Raw genomic sequence first — 21,364 nt, forward strand, 5'->3', positions numbered from 1 at the left:
TTTTACACGGATATTAGAACATGAGTGAAGTATAAAGCCATGTTTAGGCTACATATTGAATAATAGTTATGCAAATAAATGTTACAAATATGGCAAAAATGGAAACATTTGGATTCTTGTGGTATGAGTCGTTTCAGTTTTGCTTGACATTTGTATGCTGTTTATAATAATGAATGCCACGATAGCCTAATTTGTGTTTTATTTTATAGTTTAATATATAATTTTATAACTACTTGTTTTTCATTCTTGTTCTGTTCTGAATACTGTTAAATTTAAAATATTTGTTGTAGAGTGGGGGGAACTATATAAGCTGTTTATATTTACCAGTATTTTAATATACATATAAATTACATAAATTAATGTAGCCTAATTGTTTGCAATTACAAGGTTAACGGGTGTTTTTGGAGTAAGATCAATTTCTCTTTCATGAGATTACTTCTTCTTTTTGGCCGGGTTTCATTTCTCCGTGTCGTAAACTCTAGGGGCGAGGCTTCTAAACCAGGGTGTTTTTAGGTGCGTGAGATTCAAATGACGATTGTTTTCTGCCGCCACATTTATCAACGTGCGATCATTCGTACGATGAGATTGGCGACATACGAATGTTTCATGAATCACACGTGAACTCTGTCGTAAGTTCATTTGTGCGCACAGATCTGCGCTCGTTTCTACATTAAATTGATAAATGATGCCCATTGAGTTTAGATAACATCTTCCACACATCTTGTGCAATAGCACATGTTTTTTCCCCCTCTCCTTGCCTGCACTCTAGCACATGCAGTGTTATATGGACTGTTTGTGCTCTGTTATTGAATTCCAGGAATGTTTTCATCATGTAAGCTCAGCCTGGAAGTACACAACACCATTTCAATTTGTGTCACTACATCAGATCTCAAAAGGGCATTTTCACATTTTGATGTCAGTGAGAGAGTGAGAGAGAGAGAAACTCCATTGTAGTGTGACATTGGTTACAGTTATTAATTCCATAGGCCTAGAGGGTATTTTTTAAACAGATGGACAGAACAACAACGTGGGTCAAATCTCTTTATTTAAAGTCCCCTTCTTACCACCGTGGTTACCCACCATTTCACTTTATAGTATCTACAGTAGTCTGTCTTTAACCAGACAGACTAGTCCAGTCTTAACCTGCAACAGTGCTGCTCATGGGGCCTTTTCATTGAGAATCAGGGCACACAGTTTCTTTCACAGCGATGAAAATCAACCACAATAAAACTTTATTCTTTATGGCCCATCCACTCTGCCTGGCTTTGATAAACATCCACTCGTGCATCATCATCTGCTCTGCATGGAGAACATTTCTAAGGTCAGCTTTTTTACTTTAGAATGAGCTTGATGGGTGTGGGCAGAAACTGTGTTAAGCTAATCGTGTTTCCTCCAGACTGACCTTCCTCTTTAATGCTTGACTCGTCCTCTTATCACAGCTGCTTGTACACATCCCTTCATAGCAAGATGGTACAAATTGCATTTGTTTTGCAGCGAGGATATTCAGATGCCTAAAGCTTATTTTTATCTCCTCTCTGTATGGTGAGATGATGTAGCCTATGATTTCCACCAGTTTTTTTTGGCCTGTTTTGTACCAGTCAACTCCTGTTGGAGCAGTCGCACAGACACTGGCAGAAGCCGTAGACTAGACAGACTGTGAGACTGGACGGCACTAGGCTCACGCACACAATCCCCAGAGTCACTCTCTGGATCACCAGCAAGTAGATGCCAAGTGGCAGCGAACCGAAATAGAAAAAGCCCAGCAGCCACACCAAGACTCGCGGCACGTGATTGCAGAACTTGGACAGTGCGTCTTGGTCCACGGCACCGCTGTTGGATGCTACGGAGACTGAGTCCAGACTGTGGTCGCCGTAGTAATCAGAGCTGGCATTTTGGCTGGGCGAGTGCTGCTGGTCCCGTTGTACCTCCATGATGGTGATGACCAGGCAGTTGGAGGAGTCGTGGGATGGGCTGTCGTTGGAGGACAGGCTCTTGGGCGTCAGTACTACCTCCTTACTGTGGTCCGAGCTCCAGGACTTGTCCCGCACAGCCAGACGAGACATGATGTTTGAGTCGTCTGGCAACCCAGCCACTTCATACTCGCTGATCTGCGTCTCGTGACGGCAGAAAGGGCAGCTGATGGAGCTGGAGCCATCCCCCATGTCCAGGATCTTATTGAGGCATCTGGCGCACACGCGATGCAGGCAGTCCAGAATCTTGGGCTTGCGGCTGTGTGCATTGAAGCGCTGGTAGCAGATTTTGCACTCCAACTCATCGTTGCTGGTGCTGTTGAGGCTGGTGTTAGTATTAGCGCTGGCATTACCAGAGCTCTCCTCCGGTCCAGCCTGAGCACAGCTCATTGTGGCCTCATGCTCTGGGGAAACAAGAAAAGGATGTTAGCACTGAATTCGATAACATGCACAGTTACAGCGATACAGTATAAGATTAGAGTGACAGTTTTTTTTTTTAATTATTTCAAGAAGTAAGGGGTAAGATACAATTTTCCTTTTGACAATAAATTTCAGTAAATTACATCTATTTATCACATTTATTTAATGGTTATGCACTTGTTAATCTTTTCATCTGAACATCAACATTTGTGATATTTATTATTTATTATATCTGAATAATTTTAAGGTTTATTGTTTGTCATTGGATAATAGTGATCTGTTTATTATTGTGTACATATAAATTTGTTTAGATTTGTACTATAACAAATACTGTTAATATTTTGAAATGAAAAATTAGAACCTTGGGGTAATAAACAATTTGGATAGAATGTTCCCAGTGGCATGTTGTTGCTGGTGTTTTCAAATGTAATTGTCTAATGTAATAATATAACAATTCATAATAATTAGAATTTTTAAGTATACGCAATTTGTCAAAATGCATACATTTTTATAGAATTTTTAATTTAGACATTGGTCAATTACTCCTTTTTTAAAAAATAAATACAAATAAATAAATATCAAGGCCCCGTGTCCACCAAAGCGTTTTTTTTCCTGAAGCTAGTGTATTTTTATCAATTGTTTTCAATGGGACAGCGCTCTCATCACTGTCACTTTTTAGTCAGCTGACCAATCACAGTGGAGGAAGGGCGGGACTAATACCGACCAACCGTCACACCCTGTTTGTACTACGACTGATCTGATACAATGGAGGTTAATATTGCTTGTCTCCGAGTATTTATGTCTTTACCAGATGGAATTGCCGGACTACCATATTATTGTTATGAAAAATAAGGCTTGGAGAAACATTTAATTTGCGTTTTCAGCAGAGCGCCTGCCGTTTTCAGCTGGCTAAAAACGCTTTGGTGGACACGCAGCCTAACAGTGAAATCATATGTATTTTACACTTTTTGCAAAAATAATAAATAGTTTTACTCCAAGTAGGTCTTCAAGTCTTATTCCTGTTCATAATTTTGAATTTTGTCCAAAAAAACAATTGGGTTGACCAAGCAATTTGGTCCATTTGTTTCCCTTATTTATTTATGCGATGATGCATCATCATCTTGTAGATGCTAAACTCATCTTGCAATATGTTACAGTTTAACTGTAAATGCACACTGTTTTTAAGGGGGCAATCTGCCCCAATCTTACCATATTAACAGTGTCCCTGAAATTTGATAATAGTTCACAGGATTTTCTCCTTATTATTAATCCACAAATATTAGATCTTGATTATTTTTATTGTTAAAAATAAATTTCTGAAATTCCAGAAGCATTTTATCCACCATTTATATCAAACTGAAATAAGCTGTCATTTAGAATGAATGACATTATGACAACAGTAAACAAATCTGTGGGTTTAGTCACTGTAGGTGATTTCATACAGGAAGAGGTTCCTACAGTGTGTCATGCAATCATGCATTAGTGCATTGTTAGTGTGACTGTAATATACTAACACCCATGCTATTACGTCTTCATAGGAAGCTTCCTACTGTGCCACATGGGTGTTTTCAATGTCTCATTCAGTCTGCAAATCTCCAAAGGCCTAATTAGGCTGTTTTGTTAATCGCTGTTTGTGAAATTAATTACGGAAAGAAACGTGGGATCGACGTGGCGATTTTGCTTCATTGTCTTGGGGAGCCAACTGTTTTTGTTTCCCTAATGTCACCCAGCCGTTGTTATACTGAAGGAAAAGACGCCAATTGTTATAGGAATGAAATAGTGGCCCTTTGGGCAAAGAGCTTGCTCCTCCAGCATACAAACCTCTCTCTATTATTAATGACAACAATGCCCTTGCATAATTGTATTTCTGAGAGGAATTTGTTTTGCTTTGCTGGATAGAAAAATAGCCAGCAGAGGCTCTCATTAGAAGCCCAATAAAGAAACTATTTAGAGACTATTTAGTTCACAGATTAACAGACTCACTGTTTCCAGTCCCTGTTCAAATGTATCATCCATTTTTCAGCTGCATATCAGTGTGATAAAAAAAATGAGCGTGAATGAGAGTGGCAAGTATTGATTGATGTAGTAATGGTAATGTACTGCAGTATTTGTGACTCCATTGTATATTGGGGCATGAAAGCTTTTCTTCTCTTTTTTTCTCTCTGTTCTTCTTTCCCTCCTTGCCTTTTTCCTGGCAGTAATGACTTATGGTGTTTTAACATGCTTTTCAGAGGACAGATGTGCTCTGAGTTCTCTATCCCTGGTATTAACATCTTACATTTCAAATCTAATATAAAGAGCTCATTTGTAGCTTAAATGGACAAAATCAATTTTGTCATTGTAATTGTATCTCACAAAAAGTGGGGAAATGGGGACCTAATGAATGTCATGGTTTATAAATTATAAATGTTACATAAGCCGTTTTATATCACTCAGGAGAGTAATATGTTGACGTGTACTTGGCGCAGTAGTCTTCCTTGTAAAATCTGTTAGTAGAAGGATCAGTTAGCACATAATTCATCTACAGTTGAGTAATTAGAATATTTCTGGAGTGTTTTCCTATTCTAAAATAAAATTGTATGTTTGAGACAACACTACTAGTGTTGGAATACTCTCTCTCAACAGACAGAGATTCTGTCATAATGACAAACATCTAAAAAAAGACATAGGCTAATATTTAAAGTCATCATGAAATCAAAATGGACAAGTCTCATTTTTTTATGGAATACTGTAGTGCAGTGGTTCTCAAAGTGTGGGGCGCACCCGCCAGGGGGGGTGCACGAGTATTGTAGGGGGGGCGCGGACCAGCCAAACAGCCAAAGGACGTAACTTAGAATAGGAGATGGATCGGTTTGTGAAAGGGAAGAGAAAAGCCATAGCTGAAGTCGCACAGACCCAGGCAGGTGCTGATCATTCAAAAGCTAAATGCAGAAAATATGACGAGGCATATCTTGCTCTTGGCTTCATTCACCGTGTCTATACCGGACGCTACAGTTGTCGCGTTGCGCCGCAACAGCTCTACACTGGACGCGACAAAGCGGCCATTGCAAATCATTTTAACTTTGTGTCAGTACATCATAAATAGAACAAGGCATCAGTTTACTGTCGGGGATTTGGCGTGTCGTGTCGCGCCAGTGTAGACAGCGTCACTGATTATTTTATTATTTTATTAACATTACTCTTAGGACATCGCAAAAATTGAGTAAAGTTTTTCATGCAAGGGTGTCGGCGGTGAATCCGGTAGAGAGAAATCCCCCACAATTGACTGCAAACTAGCATTCAGATCTGCCTCCATTTTGTTAGCAATGCCCCAACTTCCAACGATCCAATCAAGTCCCGCCCTCTCATTTCAGATGCTGTTTCACTCGGATAGACATCACAGTAGAGAAGAAAAGACAATCACAACTTCCATTTCATGCCGACTTTAATACATCTCTGTGCTACATAAATACAGCAGTACTATGCAAAGTGAGCAAACGCAGACACCGTTTTGAGAAATGTATCTGAATATTTCCTTGGATACATAAGCCTTACACCTTTACAGAAGTTTTAACATTAAAGGGATAGTTCACCCAAAAATGAAAATTACCCCATGATTTACTCACCCTCAAACCTAGGTGTATATGACTTTCTTCTTTTAGACGAATACAATCTGAGTTATATCAAAAAATGTCCTGGCTCTTCCAAGCTTTAGAATGGCAGTGAATGGGGTTGGGATTCAATAGTCAGAGGATTTCGATATACTGTAAGTCAAGAGGAGACTAGTTTTCTTTTGCTTCCTTTGCACCTGTAAACAAAACTAGATGCTCACGAGACTAGCATATTCTCACCGGACCTTACGCTACTCCTACGTCATACATCATCCGCTGGAACGCCACTCTCTCATGAACACACCTACGGCAGTTAGCGGAAGCTAGAGATTACTGTTTATAAGGTTTTAAATATGGATATTTTTCTTACAAAAATGCATTGATTCACTTCAGGAGGTCTTTATTAAAACTCCCGGTGCCGTGTGGAGCACTTTTTATTAATGGATGGATGCACTTTATTGGACTTCTATTGGACTATTAAATCTCAACCCCCATTCACTGCCATTCTAAAGCCAGGACATTTTTAAATATAACTCTGATTGTATTCCTCTGAAAGAAGAAAGTCACATACACCTAGGATGGCTTGAGGGTGAGTAAATCATGGGGTAATTTTAATTTTTGGGTGAACTATCCCTTTAACAGTGGATTCTGTTTATGATTTAGCACCTTGTTCTTTCACATTCATGGAAACATTAACCCTACAGAACATTTCTGAGCTGCTCTTTAAGTGAGATGATTTCATGTTCCCTTGTAATTATGTGTGAGACTGCTGTGAGCCTGACTGCAGGTTTCCTGTTCTCTCTAACTAACAGTTGATAGTTAACAGGAACATGTAGCAGTCCAGACTGCCGAGTTCACAAATAAATAAAATGGTCTTTTGTTATTGCTGAGTCCCACTGGATATTAAAGCTTGTACTCACACAATGAAGCAAACACAGGCACTGCAGTTTTGTCAGCACACATAGGGGATACACCGTTTAATTCTTGTATTGCTGTTTGCTTAAGCTGGTTGAGTGATGTCACATATGCCCATAACAACCAACCCATTCCAACCTACACTAAAGTTCAAACGCTGGGGGTCTATTTATGACCAAGCAGTTGGAGGAGTCATGCACATTTATTTTATTAGCAATATTGTGATATATTGGTATAAATAAAAATAACTGTTTTCTATTTTAATATATTTTGAAATGTAATTTATTTCTGTGATACAAAGCTGAATTTTCAGGAGCCATTTACTCCAGTACAGAGTAATTGTTAGCAATACTGAAAGTTATGCTGCTAATTTTTTTTTTTTCACGATTCTTTGATAAATAGGAAGTTTAAAAGGACAGCATTTCTGCAAACTGCAGTTCTAACAAGAAGGACATTTATTATGCTTACGGTCACTGAAAAGCCAGTTGTGTACTACTGGCTAAATGGCAGCCCTGCCTTCATGTTTCAACCTGCTGGACAGTCTACAACATTTCCTTCCCACCAAATGCTGGTGTGAAGTATCCTGATCCATTTTTAGGTGAACTATCCCTTTAAGATAAAATAAAGCACTGATGTCACTCACTTAGCATCTCTAGTCTAATCATACTCCAGGAGATGTGCAGTGTGTGAATCAAAGCTCCTTATTGGAAAGATGTCAGCAAGAGTCCTTTACGTCACATACAGCAGCACACACAGTTCATTAAGTAGCTTTCAAGTGCAATCACTTAGACTTCTTGAATTTAGTCGCCTCATTCATCTCGCTCTCCAGAGACCTGAGAATCCAAAGTCAATTCAATTATTTAGACCATCTTGTATATGTAAGATACAAGGTGTGAGAGCAAGGGAGAAAAGACAGACTGTGAGTGCTTATCTGTTTTAACAATAAAGGCAATGCTATTTAAAGCTCTGTTCAATCATTTAGAGATGATGATTATGAATACCTTATGAATAGTGAGCTATAAAGGGAAGCTCACTGGATGCTGGGATCTGCTCTTAAGGCACATGCGGATTTGTTAATATTTCATTACTCATGGCTGTGGTTTGAAATCCTGCATGACCAATCCTTTTTTTCAGAAGCCAGACTCACACTAATTCTCATACTGTGAGAAAATTATTAAAGCTCTGGCATTGAGTGGGTTAAACCAAAGAGGCTGGTGGCTCTGTCTACCCCAAAACCAATAAATCCACATTTTCAGCCAAGTTCATGTTCTCAATAAACCAGACTGAGCTCATCATCTCATAACTGTGACATTCAATATGATCATTTTTTCTCTAATAATATAATGCTGCATCCTTGTGTATTGAATGTGACCATTTACCTCATTAGGTTGGACAGCAAATCTTATAAACAGGCAGTAATGTCTATGTAACATCTTTAATTCTTGTACTTTCAGGATAGGGATTCAGAACACAGGAAATAACAGACTGCTGCATTTCAATCACAAAGTGGTACAAATTAAGAAATACCTCAGTGACAGACATTCAGTGCTCTTTTTCATTCTAGCTATTCATACAACTCTTTATTGATCTATGATAGTGATTACTGAGATTAAAAATCATTAGATCACGAGTTTACCTGGTCTCTTCTCATAATCATGTGTCATTTCACAGATGTTTTATCTATGTATCAGGCTCAGGCTGCACATACACACTCTCTTGTGCTGTATTTTCAGCTTGAGCACAGCAGTGAGAAAGTGTTTCTCCCTTGCTCTGCTCCAATTTAGCTACTTACTGTCATCTTAAAGAGCATGAGACTAAATTCATCTTGCAGCGAGGTCTGCACAGTTATAGGGAATCTGAAATGCTTTTAATTGCAATAACATGTTTGTCTCTGTGGAGAGATTATAAGGGAATGAAAGGATGGATACGAAGATAGAGTAAACTGAGCTTTTCAAAAGACAGTGGAAGTGTATTTTGTTGGGCCCTTTTCAAAAGCAGATTGCAGGTCTGAGCTGCTAATCTATTCTTCCAGTTAAAATAATTGGATTCGCACAGTATGTCCGGCCATTTGATTAGGACACATGTCATTATTCCTAATACTCTGAGAAGAAGAGAATGAAATGCATTTGCCACCACTGTGACAGAATCTTCATATGCACACAGGTAAACATTTGTTCCTGCATTTGTTCAGCTTCTGTCAAGAGGTTAAATGTTTCTTTTTGTGTCTGAGGATGAATGCATGTTATGTGGGTTGCATATACTGTATGTGTGTGTATGCATTTACATTGTATGTGTAAAGTAAATGAATTCATAGTTGTGCCATCGTTGTGTTGGCATACTTGTTGAATTTAATGTATCTTGTCAGTAGGTTTTTGATACACTCACAGATAAGGTTGATTCTTTTTAGTGAATCAAAAACATAAAGGGCAACCAGTGTAGTTCGATTCCCAAATGAATGACTCTGAGTTGGTTCTTTTTAGTGATTCAAACCAACGACTAGAATACCCAAGACGTGTCACTCGTATAGTTTTGAAAGGGGGAAAAATGCGACGCTCAATATGGCCACTCTACCGAAGGAAGCCCCGCCTTCTGAGTAAAAGAGCCAATCGCTAATCGGTAAAGTCATCTGTAAAGTAACCTGTAGCTGCAGTTAGAAGTCCTGGTTGCTATAAAGACAGTCAGTGTTCTGAGACGCACACTTAGTATTGCTCATACGCATTGGCTGGTTTAGACTGAAATATACGCTTTTTTTAACGCTATTGGAGCATAAGAAAAAACATTTTTGAGACAGTTGTTGTCAGATGTCATTGGTGATTTCAAATATGAAATGTAATCGTAAGCTTGGCAAACAGTTTTGGAGAATTTGATGTTTCCCCATTCAAAGAGATAGAAGCTGCACTTGCATGCCCGAGAGGCATTTCAAAGATGGCAGCCAAGTGAAATTATACTTGCCTTAAAGGGACTTTGTTCAAACACATGCAGATTTCAGATAGCTCTAAGACTTTGTTCAGTGTTTAGTTAAAGATGCACATTATCTGTTTTGTCAGTATTTTTTTTAAGTATTGATGAATAAAATATGGCACTACATGTTTGTTTTGTTTAATATATAGTTAAGGCGAATAATTGGATTGTATTTGTGCCACCTCTGAAAAGATGAGAAAGATTTATTAATTATTAATTATTTGTATTATCTCACTGTTTAGTAGAATTTCTATTTTTTCCAAATGTTTATTCTGTAAAAGTGCTAAATAAATAATTAAATAGAACTATAAATTAACTGAAAAATGACAACAAACCAGAACCAGAATTGTTAAATACTTCACAATTCCCATGCCTACTCAACAAACACTTAAAGAAGGTAGAATGTACTTCCGAAAGGTGTAAAGTTTCCTAAATGATGTGTGATCCCTGCAGGTTTCAGTTGCACTAACAGTGTGTTCTCTTACTGTGTGGGTTTGTTTTTGTTTAGCAACTTATCAACCTGTTTACCTGTATTTCTGCCTGTCAGACAAGCGTTATATCAAAGACTTTAGATATACAAAGCCCTATTACTTATGAAAGGGAGAAAGTGCAATGCAGAATATGGCAGAATAGTCCCACCTTCTCAATAAAAGAGCCAATCGCTAAATTGGTAACGTCATCGCATCCATAGATATGTATACTTAGATGCCTCATTAGCGACTATTTCTATGGGCCACTATACGTAAGCCGTCTGCCATATTGGAAGGGTCAACTTGACGTCATTCACTATAATATTCAATGAATATTCGAAGATGCCACAATCCTTACATATCTATGGTTCCGCCCATCTCTCGCATTCTCACCTGTGAAAGGTTATCCTGTTTCTTCAAGAATTTTAATCCCGGCGGTTTTTACAACCATCGGCTGTGCTGGATTGTGGCATCTTCGAATGTTCATTGATTATTATGGTGAATGACGTCAAGCTCACCGTTAAAGATGGCGGACACGTCTACGTGCTTGGAGCTGTCGAATGAGGCATCTACGTATACATATCTATGATCGCGTCACTGCATCTGCTTTTAGAAGCTCCGGTTGCTATAGAAACAGTCAGCCTTCTGAGATGCACAATTAGGATTGAATAAACAGCTTTTTAGAGGAAACAACTTATCATTTAATGAATTGACAGTCTATTGGCTAATCTTCAACATGTTTTACACTAAACAATAGGCCTACTTTTGGATTGAACTGTTTTGAGTTTACACCAAAAAAAATGCTGTTTTATAAGAGAAGTCACAGATTTTGTGCGACAGGTGGGATTCAGCTTACAGCACTTCTCATTTATTCCTATGGTTTCTATAAACGTCGATTGAGTGTCGCACAACTCTGACTGAAATTCAGTGATGTCAAGGCTGTAATGTGATTGGTTATTAAGGCACACATGATCCATGTTGACCGTTATGCTTTCTCCAATAATAAGTAATACAGACCCTCTCATCTCCCAATAGTAAGACAATCTCTGCTTTGGTTATATCAGCCTGTCAGAGAGCAGATGCATCTGGGGTTTGGTGCTTTTGTTAAGGTATGTATTAAAGATGTTTTAATCTATCAAGCCTGAGGGTTTTAGTGTATTAAAGATTACTCGCTAACACCTTTAGATGTGGTATTATCTAGAGGACTGAAACTCAATATGTCTGAGATTATTAATTGAGGTTCATATTTCTGTAATCTCCCAGCGGTGCCTATCTAATACATACCAGATCTCCATGATCTTATAGACAACCTTAGTGACAGCGCTGTGGGTGTAAAAGTCTTCATCCACCTGACTCAGACAGGGCAGGCAGAGTGAATATGCCATAGATCACGTATCCAGTCTGTTTGTATGTAACAAGTCCCTAAGGGAAGTAGCTGCTGTGCACCGTGTGTGTGTTTATAGCCCTAACTCACAAGTCCCTAAGCAGTGCCCTTGGCTTCAAAGATGCTTTTGTAACCAGGATTTGAGGAAAAAAGGCTTTGTAGGTTTGATGTCTAAGAGGAAGCTATGTAGGGTAGAGGATGGGGAATAGATTGAGAGAACAAGTGAAATGTATTTATTTAGATTTTTTTGCTGAAAACTAGGGTCATTTGCAGTTCACAGCTGAGCTGAAGGGAAGCACACCTGAAAGAAGCCAATAACAGCTGCATAGAACACCGAAAAACACATATGCACACTTATCTAATCAGTGTCTCCCAGCCATTCTGCTGACAGACCTTAGGACATTTATAAATGTAGCCTGCCCAGTTTCATCACTCGTTTGCTATTATCTTTTCAACTTTCTCTGCATTCTTCAGTAAATTGACCTGTCTGCCCCACTTTTCCCTCTGGAATATATGTGGATTCTTTCAAAATTAGGGATGCTCATATTGACCGTTTAACCGAAAGTTCGAATTTTGACTGATTAATACTAACAGTTAAACGGTTTAAAAGGTTTTAAAGGGGTCATATGATGCTGCTAAAAAGAACAGTATTTTGTGTATTTGGTGTAATGAAATGTGTTTATGCGGTTTCTCCTCTATGCCCCGCCTTTCTGAAACGCGTCGATTTTTACAAAGCTCATCGGTCTGAAAAGCGAGGTGTGCTCTGATTGGCCAGCTATCCAATGCGTTGTGATTGGCCGAATACCTCAAGCGTGTGACAGAAATGTTACGCCCCTCACCATATTGTGATGATGCCCTGTCAGGCCGGAGCGATGATTCAAAAACATGAAAACCCATTACAAACGAGGCATTTGTTGCATCCAGTGGGGACATAATTATGGATTATAATGACTTATACTGTCTTTTTACGCGTTGCGTTGCATCGCGCCGCGTAAACATAAAACCATGTCTGCATTTGTGATCGGAGAAATTACAAACAACAAGCCCTACTCTACACTGCCCAAAAAACTCGCTTTAAATATATAAAATATAAAAACTCTTTAAATATAAAAAACGTACTTACAGTCTTTGAGTCAGAACAGCCGGCATTGTAGTCTACTCTACCAGGATCAGGAAACAGTCCTCCATAAAATGTGCTGCACACATCTGAATATTTGGGTTGAAGTGTTCTGGAACAGTGTTGTAAATACAACTTAACCACTGATTTCTAGTCGTGTCCATTTTTGGAAGGCCAAACAAAGTAGTTTCGCTTTCACAACGAAACAGCGTCACACACGGCGGCCTACAGTGAGCAGAGGCGGGGGGGCTAGCGTGAGGAACGGCCGGAGGGTTAGATTGAGCAGAGGCGCGGGCTTGAGAACGGCGCGGCCGGCGATTTCGACGAAGGAGCGTCCGGAAGGACATGTGACGACTCTGGGCTGGACTCCGCTTCCTCCACGGTGAAAGCCGATCCGGCGATCGACAGCGCAAAGTTGATGTATTTCCTCAGCAACCAGCACGGATCAGCTCCAGGCATGACGAAGCAGATATCGTCCTCTTTTGGAAGACCAAACAAAGTAGTTTCGCTTTTACAACGAAGCACACAGCGTCTTTACGACATGGCGGCGGAAACAACAAAACTACAGCGAGAATAAAAGTTACGCCTTCTTTCTTTGCGTGAACATTTGGGCGGCGTTATGCAAATCTTCCCACAGAGCGACGTAGGTATGTTGGGGCATGTTAGAACGAGCCGTTTTAGGTAGGTGTGGCTGACTCTTAACTTTTATAAAGAATATCTCTTTGGATTTGAGACTTTAGTCTTTGCAACTTTACAGATCTTCTTTATGCACCAAGAGCTTGTAACACTCCAAAGAGAAAGGAAAAATTGAAATTGCATCATATGACCCCTTTAAAAGTTTTTTATAAGTATTTTTTTTTAAAAGTTTGCTGCACTGTTGAAGAAAAATATACGTGCAACCATGCAGGCCTACAGACATATTTTGCTGCGCAAGCACCTGCACTTTCTCTTAACTGAAGTAGTAAAGGCAACACAATGGAAAAAGGCAATATTGGATAAATTGTTCTGAATGGGTTATAGCCTAGAAAGTGCGCAAAGAGTGCTCCCCCTTATAATCATTAAAAGTTGTCACTCATCTTGGTTCTTCGCGATCTCACAAAGTTCCGATATATTCAATGAAGCGCTACACTACTGCACAATTAATCTCTTATTTACATCGTGTGTACAGTTTGTTTGTTCTAATAACAGGATTTGCGAGTGCGCACAACTCAGAACACTGAACAAAACTTCTGCTTTATGAGCGATGAGTGGATTCTAATGTAAACACCTCTGATTGGCCACTGCGTTCATGAAATCAACAGATATGTCTGTGATTGGCTACAATGCTCAATGCTGCAGATCATCTTAATTTGTTAATTATTTAAGTGAAAAATATTTTGTGTAGGTCTATTTATTTTATTCTTTTTATTTATATTATTTTATTCTGTTTTTCTTTGTTCTCAGAAGCGCTGCTGGTGTATTTTTAATGGGTCACAGACACGCGCCCATTCTGTTATTTATTTAATACTAATTTAATATTCAAATCTTCTCAGTTAACGGTTAGTGTTCAGATAACGAGTGGCGGTTGTCGGTCGGGAAAATTAACCGAAATGAGCATCCCTATTCAAAAGCACAATTTAGTTTGACTACTTTAGTCACTTAGACTGTCTTGACCTCCTACTGCATGTCAGGGACCCCAATCACAGCAGTCTTCACATTAGGGATCTCAGCTGACACGTCATATGCTGATCTACACTTCTTAAAACAGTTAATTTACTGCATTGGCTTCCATGCTCATTATGATTAATCTCCACTTTTCAAGTACTGAACAGTGTTTACTTCCATTCTCTGATTATTAGATACACTACGTGACAGTAAAGACATTTAGAATGTTATAAAAGATTTATATTTTTAAAAAATGCTGTTCTTTTGAACTTTCTATTCCTCAAATACTGAGGCTAGAAAATTGTATCACAAGGTTTCCACAAAAATATTAAGCAGCACAGTTGCTTTCAACAAATATTAAGAAGAAATAATAAGAAATGGTTTTTTTGTACACCACATCAGCATATTAGAATGATTTCTGAAGCATCATGCCACTGAGGACTGGAGTAATTCAGCTTTGCCATTTCAGAAATAAATTACATTTTAAAATATATTAAAATAGAAAACAGTATTTTAAATTGTAATAATACTTCATAATATTACATTTACCATATTTTTTATCAAATAAATGCAGCCAAATAAACACAGCTTTTGAACAGTAGAGTATATCTAAATATTCTGTTATTTTCTAAAATATATATGTTAAATATTATATATAATAACGACAGAATGGCAAAACACTTTCTGTTTGTTGTGTTTAAAAATCTATTTAATATCATGCTGTGATGTTGTGAATAGAAAAGTGCAAGAAAATTATATCAGAATTAGTGGAAGCGCTAAATTTGTCATGTTCCAGTTCAGCTTTGGACTGATGGATGAAATTCAGGTGGAAAGCAGCAGTGAGATTGCAGTGAACATGAGCCTTAATGAAAACTTTTCCAACATCAGGAGTCTCCAGGCAACCACCTTGGTTACGATGGAGTCGTTCTGTGAGTCATATTACACAGATGTCACTACCTCCTTGTTGTCCATACTAACATGATGGACAAGCCTAATTAAAGAGGTTTAGCTCATAAATTCCACACTTGTCTTCTTCATTAAAAAACACCAGTTTACCAGTACAAATAGTTTTGTCAATTGTAAATGTTTATTGCCTTTACTGAAAGAGGTGAAATATCAGTTGTGAAACTTAAACCCAGAAGCTTAGTCAGCTGAAAAGAGACTACAAACCAAAGTCTTTTACATTTCTTTTCATATTCAAAAATATACCTGGGCCAGATTAATAAAACACCAAGAATCTTCTTATTAACTGCTATTTTCTTCTTATTTTCTAACTTAAGAATAAAGTTAAGAATATTTTGTGTTCCCAAAAACATTCCTTAAAAATTTTATTATCTTTTAAGATTTAAGATTGTTCTAAAGACAAATTTGAGAATAATGATTTGAAATGTTCATTGTAAATAACCACTTAAAGTTAGGATAACCTACACCTTATCTTAAATTCTCAAATGTAAGATCTTTCATGAATTTGAGTTGTTAATGTAAACAATGGCTGGTCACAATTATGCGTTTTGCTGAATTTGAAATTCACTAACAATTATACAAGAACTACTTTAAATTAGGACCTCATTCTTAATTTATTTTCAGAAGTATCATTTTCAGAAGTACACAGATACAGGACACATTCACTCTAGAGAGAGCTAAGGAGACGGAGAGCAAACGATTGCAGCAGAACACTCTTTAGACGGGCTCTTTAAAAATACATAACACAAGCTGAACTCCCATAAAGCCAGTCATGACGAAAATTGTGTCTGCTTATTATAATAATTACGATAATCTGCGGGGGGTGCAAAAAGATGGCCTTTGAGGTGTTTTGAGGTCATTTTCTCCTTAAGAATAAAAAAAAGATTTTCTTGAATCTGACCCCTGGTTGAATTACATTTGACAGGTCGAACTTCCCAAGGGATTCCCTACATTGTTTAGCCTCATTCTGACCACTGTCTAAAAGAATCTGGCCATGAGTAGGGCCTATTCATTTTGACAGCTCTAGTTTTGGCATAAAATGCCTGAGGAGCTCTTAGGAAGAGGTTTTGTATGGAACAGCTTCATTATGGACAGCAGAGTGCAAAAGAGAATACCAAACTTTCCAAAGACAGAAAAACTTAAAACAGAAGTGAAATAAACTGCAAATGGATGATCCTGCTAACAGCTCCAATTGACAGACTTACCCTGATGGTAAGAATTTCATGGGTAAATCAGTATAGCCACGCCTGTTATCACAAGCTCAAATTCAATACATCACAATGATATAAATAAAATTATATCACAAACTGAAATCACATTAGCAGAACACCCACTGCAGTCCCCCAAATCTCACTGAAATCACTTCATATTGGCAAATTTGTTTGCAATATTAGTTCCAGTTCTCCTTAAAGGTGCACCAAGCGAATTTTGCCAAACAATGTTGATATTTGAAAGCACCAAAACAAACACACCCGCCCCATACCCCAACAGGACCTCGCCCCTGTTTTGATAACTCCGCCCCGCACGTACGTACACAACCCTGGCAGCGACGATGGCGGAATCTGCTATGCCTGCCAGCCGAGGGTATGATGTCATCAACAAGTGAAAGCGATGTGTGTTACTATGGTAATTCAACGTAAACTCACCTATCAAGATGAAACAAAGCAACCTCAGCGTCCCGTTCCAGGCCTTCACGCTCCTTGAGTTCTCTCCACCACTGGAAAGCTGCTCCGATATTTACGCGGGTCCTACCTCATGCCTGATCGTAGCCCTTCTTTTTAATGATTTTCCTCTTTTTTTTTCTTTTTTCGATCTGCTAATATCCATCCTGTGCACTCACTGAGTGCTCTCTTCTCCCTATCATTACTAGACAAGCCCCTTACTGCTGATTGGCAGCGAGTGTGTTTTGGGACTCGGTCTGACACTGTGGTCAAAAGCGTTTTTCAAATATTGCTTGATGGCGGAATCTGCTATGCCTGCCAGCCGAGGGTATGATGTCATCAACAAGTGAAAGCGATGTGTGTTACTATGGTAATTCAACGTAAACTCACCTATCAAGATGAAACAAAGCAACCTCAGCGTCCCGTTCCAGGCCTTCACGCTCCTTGAGTTCTCTCCACCACTGGAAAGCTGCTCCGATATTTACGCGGGTCCTACCTCATGCCTGATCGTAGCCCTTCTTTTTAATGATTTTCCTCTTTTTTTTTCTTTTTTCGATCTGCTAATATCCATCCTGTGCACTCACTGAGTGCTCTCTTCTCCCTATCATTACTAGACAAGCCCCTTACTGCTGATTGGCAGCGAGTGTGTTTTGGGACTCGGTCTGACACTGTGGTCAAAAGCGTTTTTCAAATATTGCTTAGTGCACCTTTAATGGTTTGTGGTTTGTCTGGTGGCTGCTCAGATACTCTTTGGCATGATCAAGACAACTAAAGTCTCACTGCATCTCACTGAGGTTTTGGAAGAAGAGAGAGGGAACAGACAAGCAGAGAGAGTCTGAATTGCTGTAACTGAATGCTCACACACACATGCACTGAAGGAGCTGTTGCCTGAGGCATGTTTGTGTGGAGTGTTATTGATCGATGTGTGAGGGAAAGCTTGGACCTATGTGTTCTTAAACCCCACAGAGTAAGTCAAAGCTATTTCTCTTCCAAACACACACACACACACACATAATCACTCTCTCTCCACACATGCTCATTCTCTGCTTGAAACAGATTTGACAACACAGGGGGTCCATTAAAGACATTACCATTGCTAATCAGTGCTCTAAACGCATGTGTATGTTTTCACGTTTACATGCATGTGGAAATTATCTTCCCGGTTATTAATAGATGATAATTTGTGAATTCCTCCCTTTGGGTTTTGATCTCTGAAGGAAATCACGTTTGTGCCTAACATCAGTTACCAAGGAGCACAACTCTTAAGCATCCACTCATCTGTCACTCTCCTGGTTTTTCCTTTGCACTTAATTTCTTCTCAGAGATCTCATATCCTCCCCGGTGTCATATATTTATGATGAGGCATTTATGGACTGAGCATATCTGACTACTCACGTTTACTCTTGTGGCTGTAATTGTCTTATTGCCCTCTGCTATATGAAGATGAGTTACATCAACAGGCTGCCTCTCCCTGGTAACCACAGGAGCTGTGCAAATGTGCGTGTTTGTTTATCTAAATAGCTCACATCTGTTTTAGCAGCAGACAGGCCAACATCTGTTCCTCTCCATAACGCATCTGCCCTGAGTCTGCGGTTCAACATATCACTGCAGATCTCTGCTTCATTCATCTACATTAACTGCATTTCCTTTATCCTGTTTTATTCTTAATTGTGTTTGTGTGCACAGGTTCATTTTTCATCCACAAGGTAACCATCTGGGGTAAAATATCCCCTGAAAAAGGTCGTACGATCTGAAGTATTAAACTGTAAATTCACACCTTCTTCATTGCTTCAGTATCCTTCCCTTTCTTCTGCGCTCTTCTCTTTATAGGTAATAATAGTTTCAGTCACCTTTCCTGCATTGGTTAGACTTGATCTAATCCAGACAGATGAACATGACTCCACACATATAAGCTCTCTTTCTAGTCTTACCGTGCTGTGTAGTCTCCTTCTCTGGCTCCTCCAGGGTTGTTTGAGTTATTTTGCTTTCCTTTGATTCTTTTTTAGTTTAAGTGATACTCCACCGTTCTTCAGTGCTATCCAGTGCAACTGTTCTCATATCTCTCTCACGGCCGCTCTAGGTGTACAAGCAGCAGGCGTCAGCGAGTGTATGCACTCTGGGTCGGCGTCTGCGCGAGCAGGAGGAGGACTTTGCGGGGAAAGCGGAGAATTATCATCGAGAGATCCGGCACCTGCAGAGCCAACTCAGAGACAGACAGGAACAACTGCACGGAGCTCTGCAGCAGAAGAGGTGATCCTCTCCCTCTCTCTCTCTCACACACACACACACACACACACACACTCTCCCCCTCTTGCTTTGTGTGAATAGAGGGATACAGCAGAAGAGGTGAGAGCAGTAGTGGAGCAGCTGTCACAGAGGCACAGACCAATAACAGACAGTGGAGAGAGAGAGAGGAGGGGCTCTAGACAAGCTGGCACAGCTGCAGACTCATCTGTCTAAATGTTCCATGTACTCTCATAATTGTGAGCTCTCATAATTACATTCACTTTTCTTTCATTTGCTTCTCTCTCTGTCTTATGGCCCTGTGTACCTGTTCATTCTTGCAGCTTATTTTTTACTATTATTTAATTTCTGACTAAAATCATAAAAAAAAGTAAATTCAGAAATTTGAAATCTCTGCTGTACTCTGTCATGCCTAAGCATTTGTCATTTTTAACATTATTATTGGTAACACTTTAAAGTAAGGTTCAATTTATTAATGTTAGTTAATACATTAAGTATCATGAATTATACTTTTACAGTATATGTATATATATTTGTACATAGATTTTTACATTTCAAGTTTTATTTAACATTAATGTATTATGAACAATCATAACATAACGATAGTATATATTTATTAAATAGAATTATCCTAGATTTAATGGGGTCATATGACGTTGCTAAAAAGAACATTATGTTGTGTATTTGGTGTAATGCAATGTGTTTATGCGGTTTAAGGTTAAAAAAACACATTATTTCCATATAATGTACATTATTGTTTCTCCTCTATGCCCCGCCTTTAATAGAATGCGATTGTCATGCGCATTTTGTTAATAATGCCGGTTCTGTAATCAGCAGTAAATCATCATCACGTGCTTTCAGATGGAGCAGCATTTACTGCACATAGCCGTAGTTCACTGACAAGTTACGCAAAAAAAATCGCAGACGATTTTATTGCGCGATTCTGAAATCGAAGAAATCGTTCGCGATAATGACAGCTGTTTGCATAGCTTCTCAGTGAACTACGGCTCTGTGAAGTAAATGCTGCTCCATCTGAAAGCATGTGAAAATACCACATTTAATAACATATTTTTACTCCAAACTCACTTCATGACGTCAGTCGAGTGTTTGAAATAAATCCTTCTGTGAGAGAATAAGGCACGCAACATATTTCATAGTATTTAAGCAGTGATAAAGGCATTGCATTATAAATATACTTCATTTTAATCAAAATTATAATAATAATAACTCAGATAAACCATATATTGTCATAATCGTGTGTTTATTAGTCACGTTGAATCAATAAAAGCAGTTAAATCTTCTGTTTATCCAGCTACCGCTATAGGCATTTCCTGGGTTTCTTCTGCGAGGCGTATTTGGAGCTTCAGCGCGAGAGCGCCCTCTGGCCTTTGGATGGAGATTTACTGCTGATCACAGAACCGTGCTTCACTGAAAGATACGCATGACAATCGCAGCTTCTGTCGAATCGCGATTTCGATTCCATTTCGATTTATCGTGCAGCCCTAATATGACCCCTTTAATAAATGCTGTTGTTCATTGTTAGTTAAAAAAAATCTAAGAATTAGCTTATTATTATTCTTATTATTAGAATGATTATTTATTCATTTTTTTTAATCAAATAATTTTGCTCAAATGTTTAGTTAAAACCGCAAAACTGGGTTTATTGTGATTATCTATTTGGAAGAGCAGAGACCTTTACTTTTGCTTTCTAAATAGCACAAAAGTGTTTCTGTATTTGAGTGCAGATGCCATGGGCAGTCTTGGAGCAGAAGAGGAAAAACTAGTTAAAAGGAAAGATGGGTTTTACATTTCCTTACCCTGTCTTGAAAAATGTCCTTTCCACTTTTTACAATTTTAACCGCTTCTTCAAGGCCAACAAGAGCTAACAGATATTATGTTACAACTCACAGAGCAGCCTTTTCAAGGTTGTTATAGCATTATGGCAGAGTAGAGATGTTGTTTATTATTGTGTTATAAGTCATACATGTCCCACAAGTTATATATATATATATATATATATATATA

At 38.6% G+C, this 21,364-nt stretch overlaps 2 protein-coding genes across 13 annotated transcripts in view; one reads left to right on the forward strand and one right to left on the reverse strand.

The window, feature by feature from the left end:
- Nucleotides 1–21,364, forward strand: part of LOC107741035 (centrosomal protein of 89 kDa-like) — a 78,090-nt gene that overhangs the window by 45,749 nt on the left and 10,977 nt on the right. For 9 of the 12 annotated variants that reach the window (XR_001640150.1, XR_001640151.1, XM_016553614.1 and 6 more), the window contains one exon: nt 19,176–19,345. The exons of 2 other annotated variants lie outside the window; for them this stretch is intronic. Coding sequence is in view for 8 of the 10 variants with exons in the window: in XM_016553614.1 (XP_016409100.1) it covers nt 19,176–19,345 (170 nt within the window). In the remaining 2 variants the exon portion in view is untranslated. Of the gene's footprint in view, nt 1–19,175; nt 19,645–21,364 lie in introns of those variants that run through there. One more of the 12 variants, XM_016553611.1, reaches the window with a different exon arrangement.
- On the reverse strand, nt 1,034–19,163 carry LOC107741037 (E3 ubiquitin-protein ligase RNF182-like). Its single transcript, XM_016553619.1, has 2 exons — nt 19,027–19,163; nt 1,034–2,374 (listed from the first exon to the last, which is right to left on the reverse strand). Exon 2 carries the CDS (start codon nt 2,358–2,360, stop codon nt 1,599–1,601), a length of 762 nt encoding a protein of 253 aa, XP_016409105.1. The 5' UTR covers nt 2,361–2,374; nt 19,027–19,163; the 3' UTR covers nt 1,034–1,598.

The sequence above is a fragment of the Sinocyclocheilus rhinocerous genome, unplaced genomic scaffold, assembly GCF_001515625.1.
Source record: "Sinocyclocheilus rhinocerous isolate Xijiao unplaced genomic scaffold, SAMN03320098_v1.1 scaffold2782, whole genome shotgun sequence".
In the NCBI taxonomy this organism is placed as follows: domain Eukaryota; kingdom Metazoa; phylum Chordata; class Actinopteri; order Cypriniformes; family Cyprinidae; genus Sinocyclocheilus; species Sinocyclocheilus rhinocerous.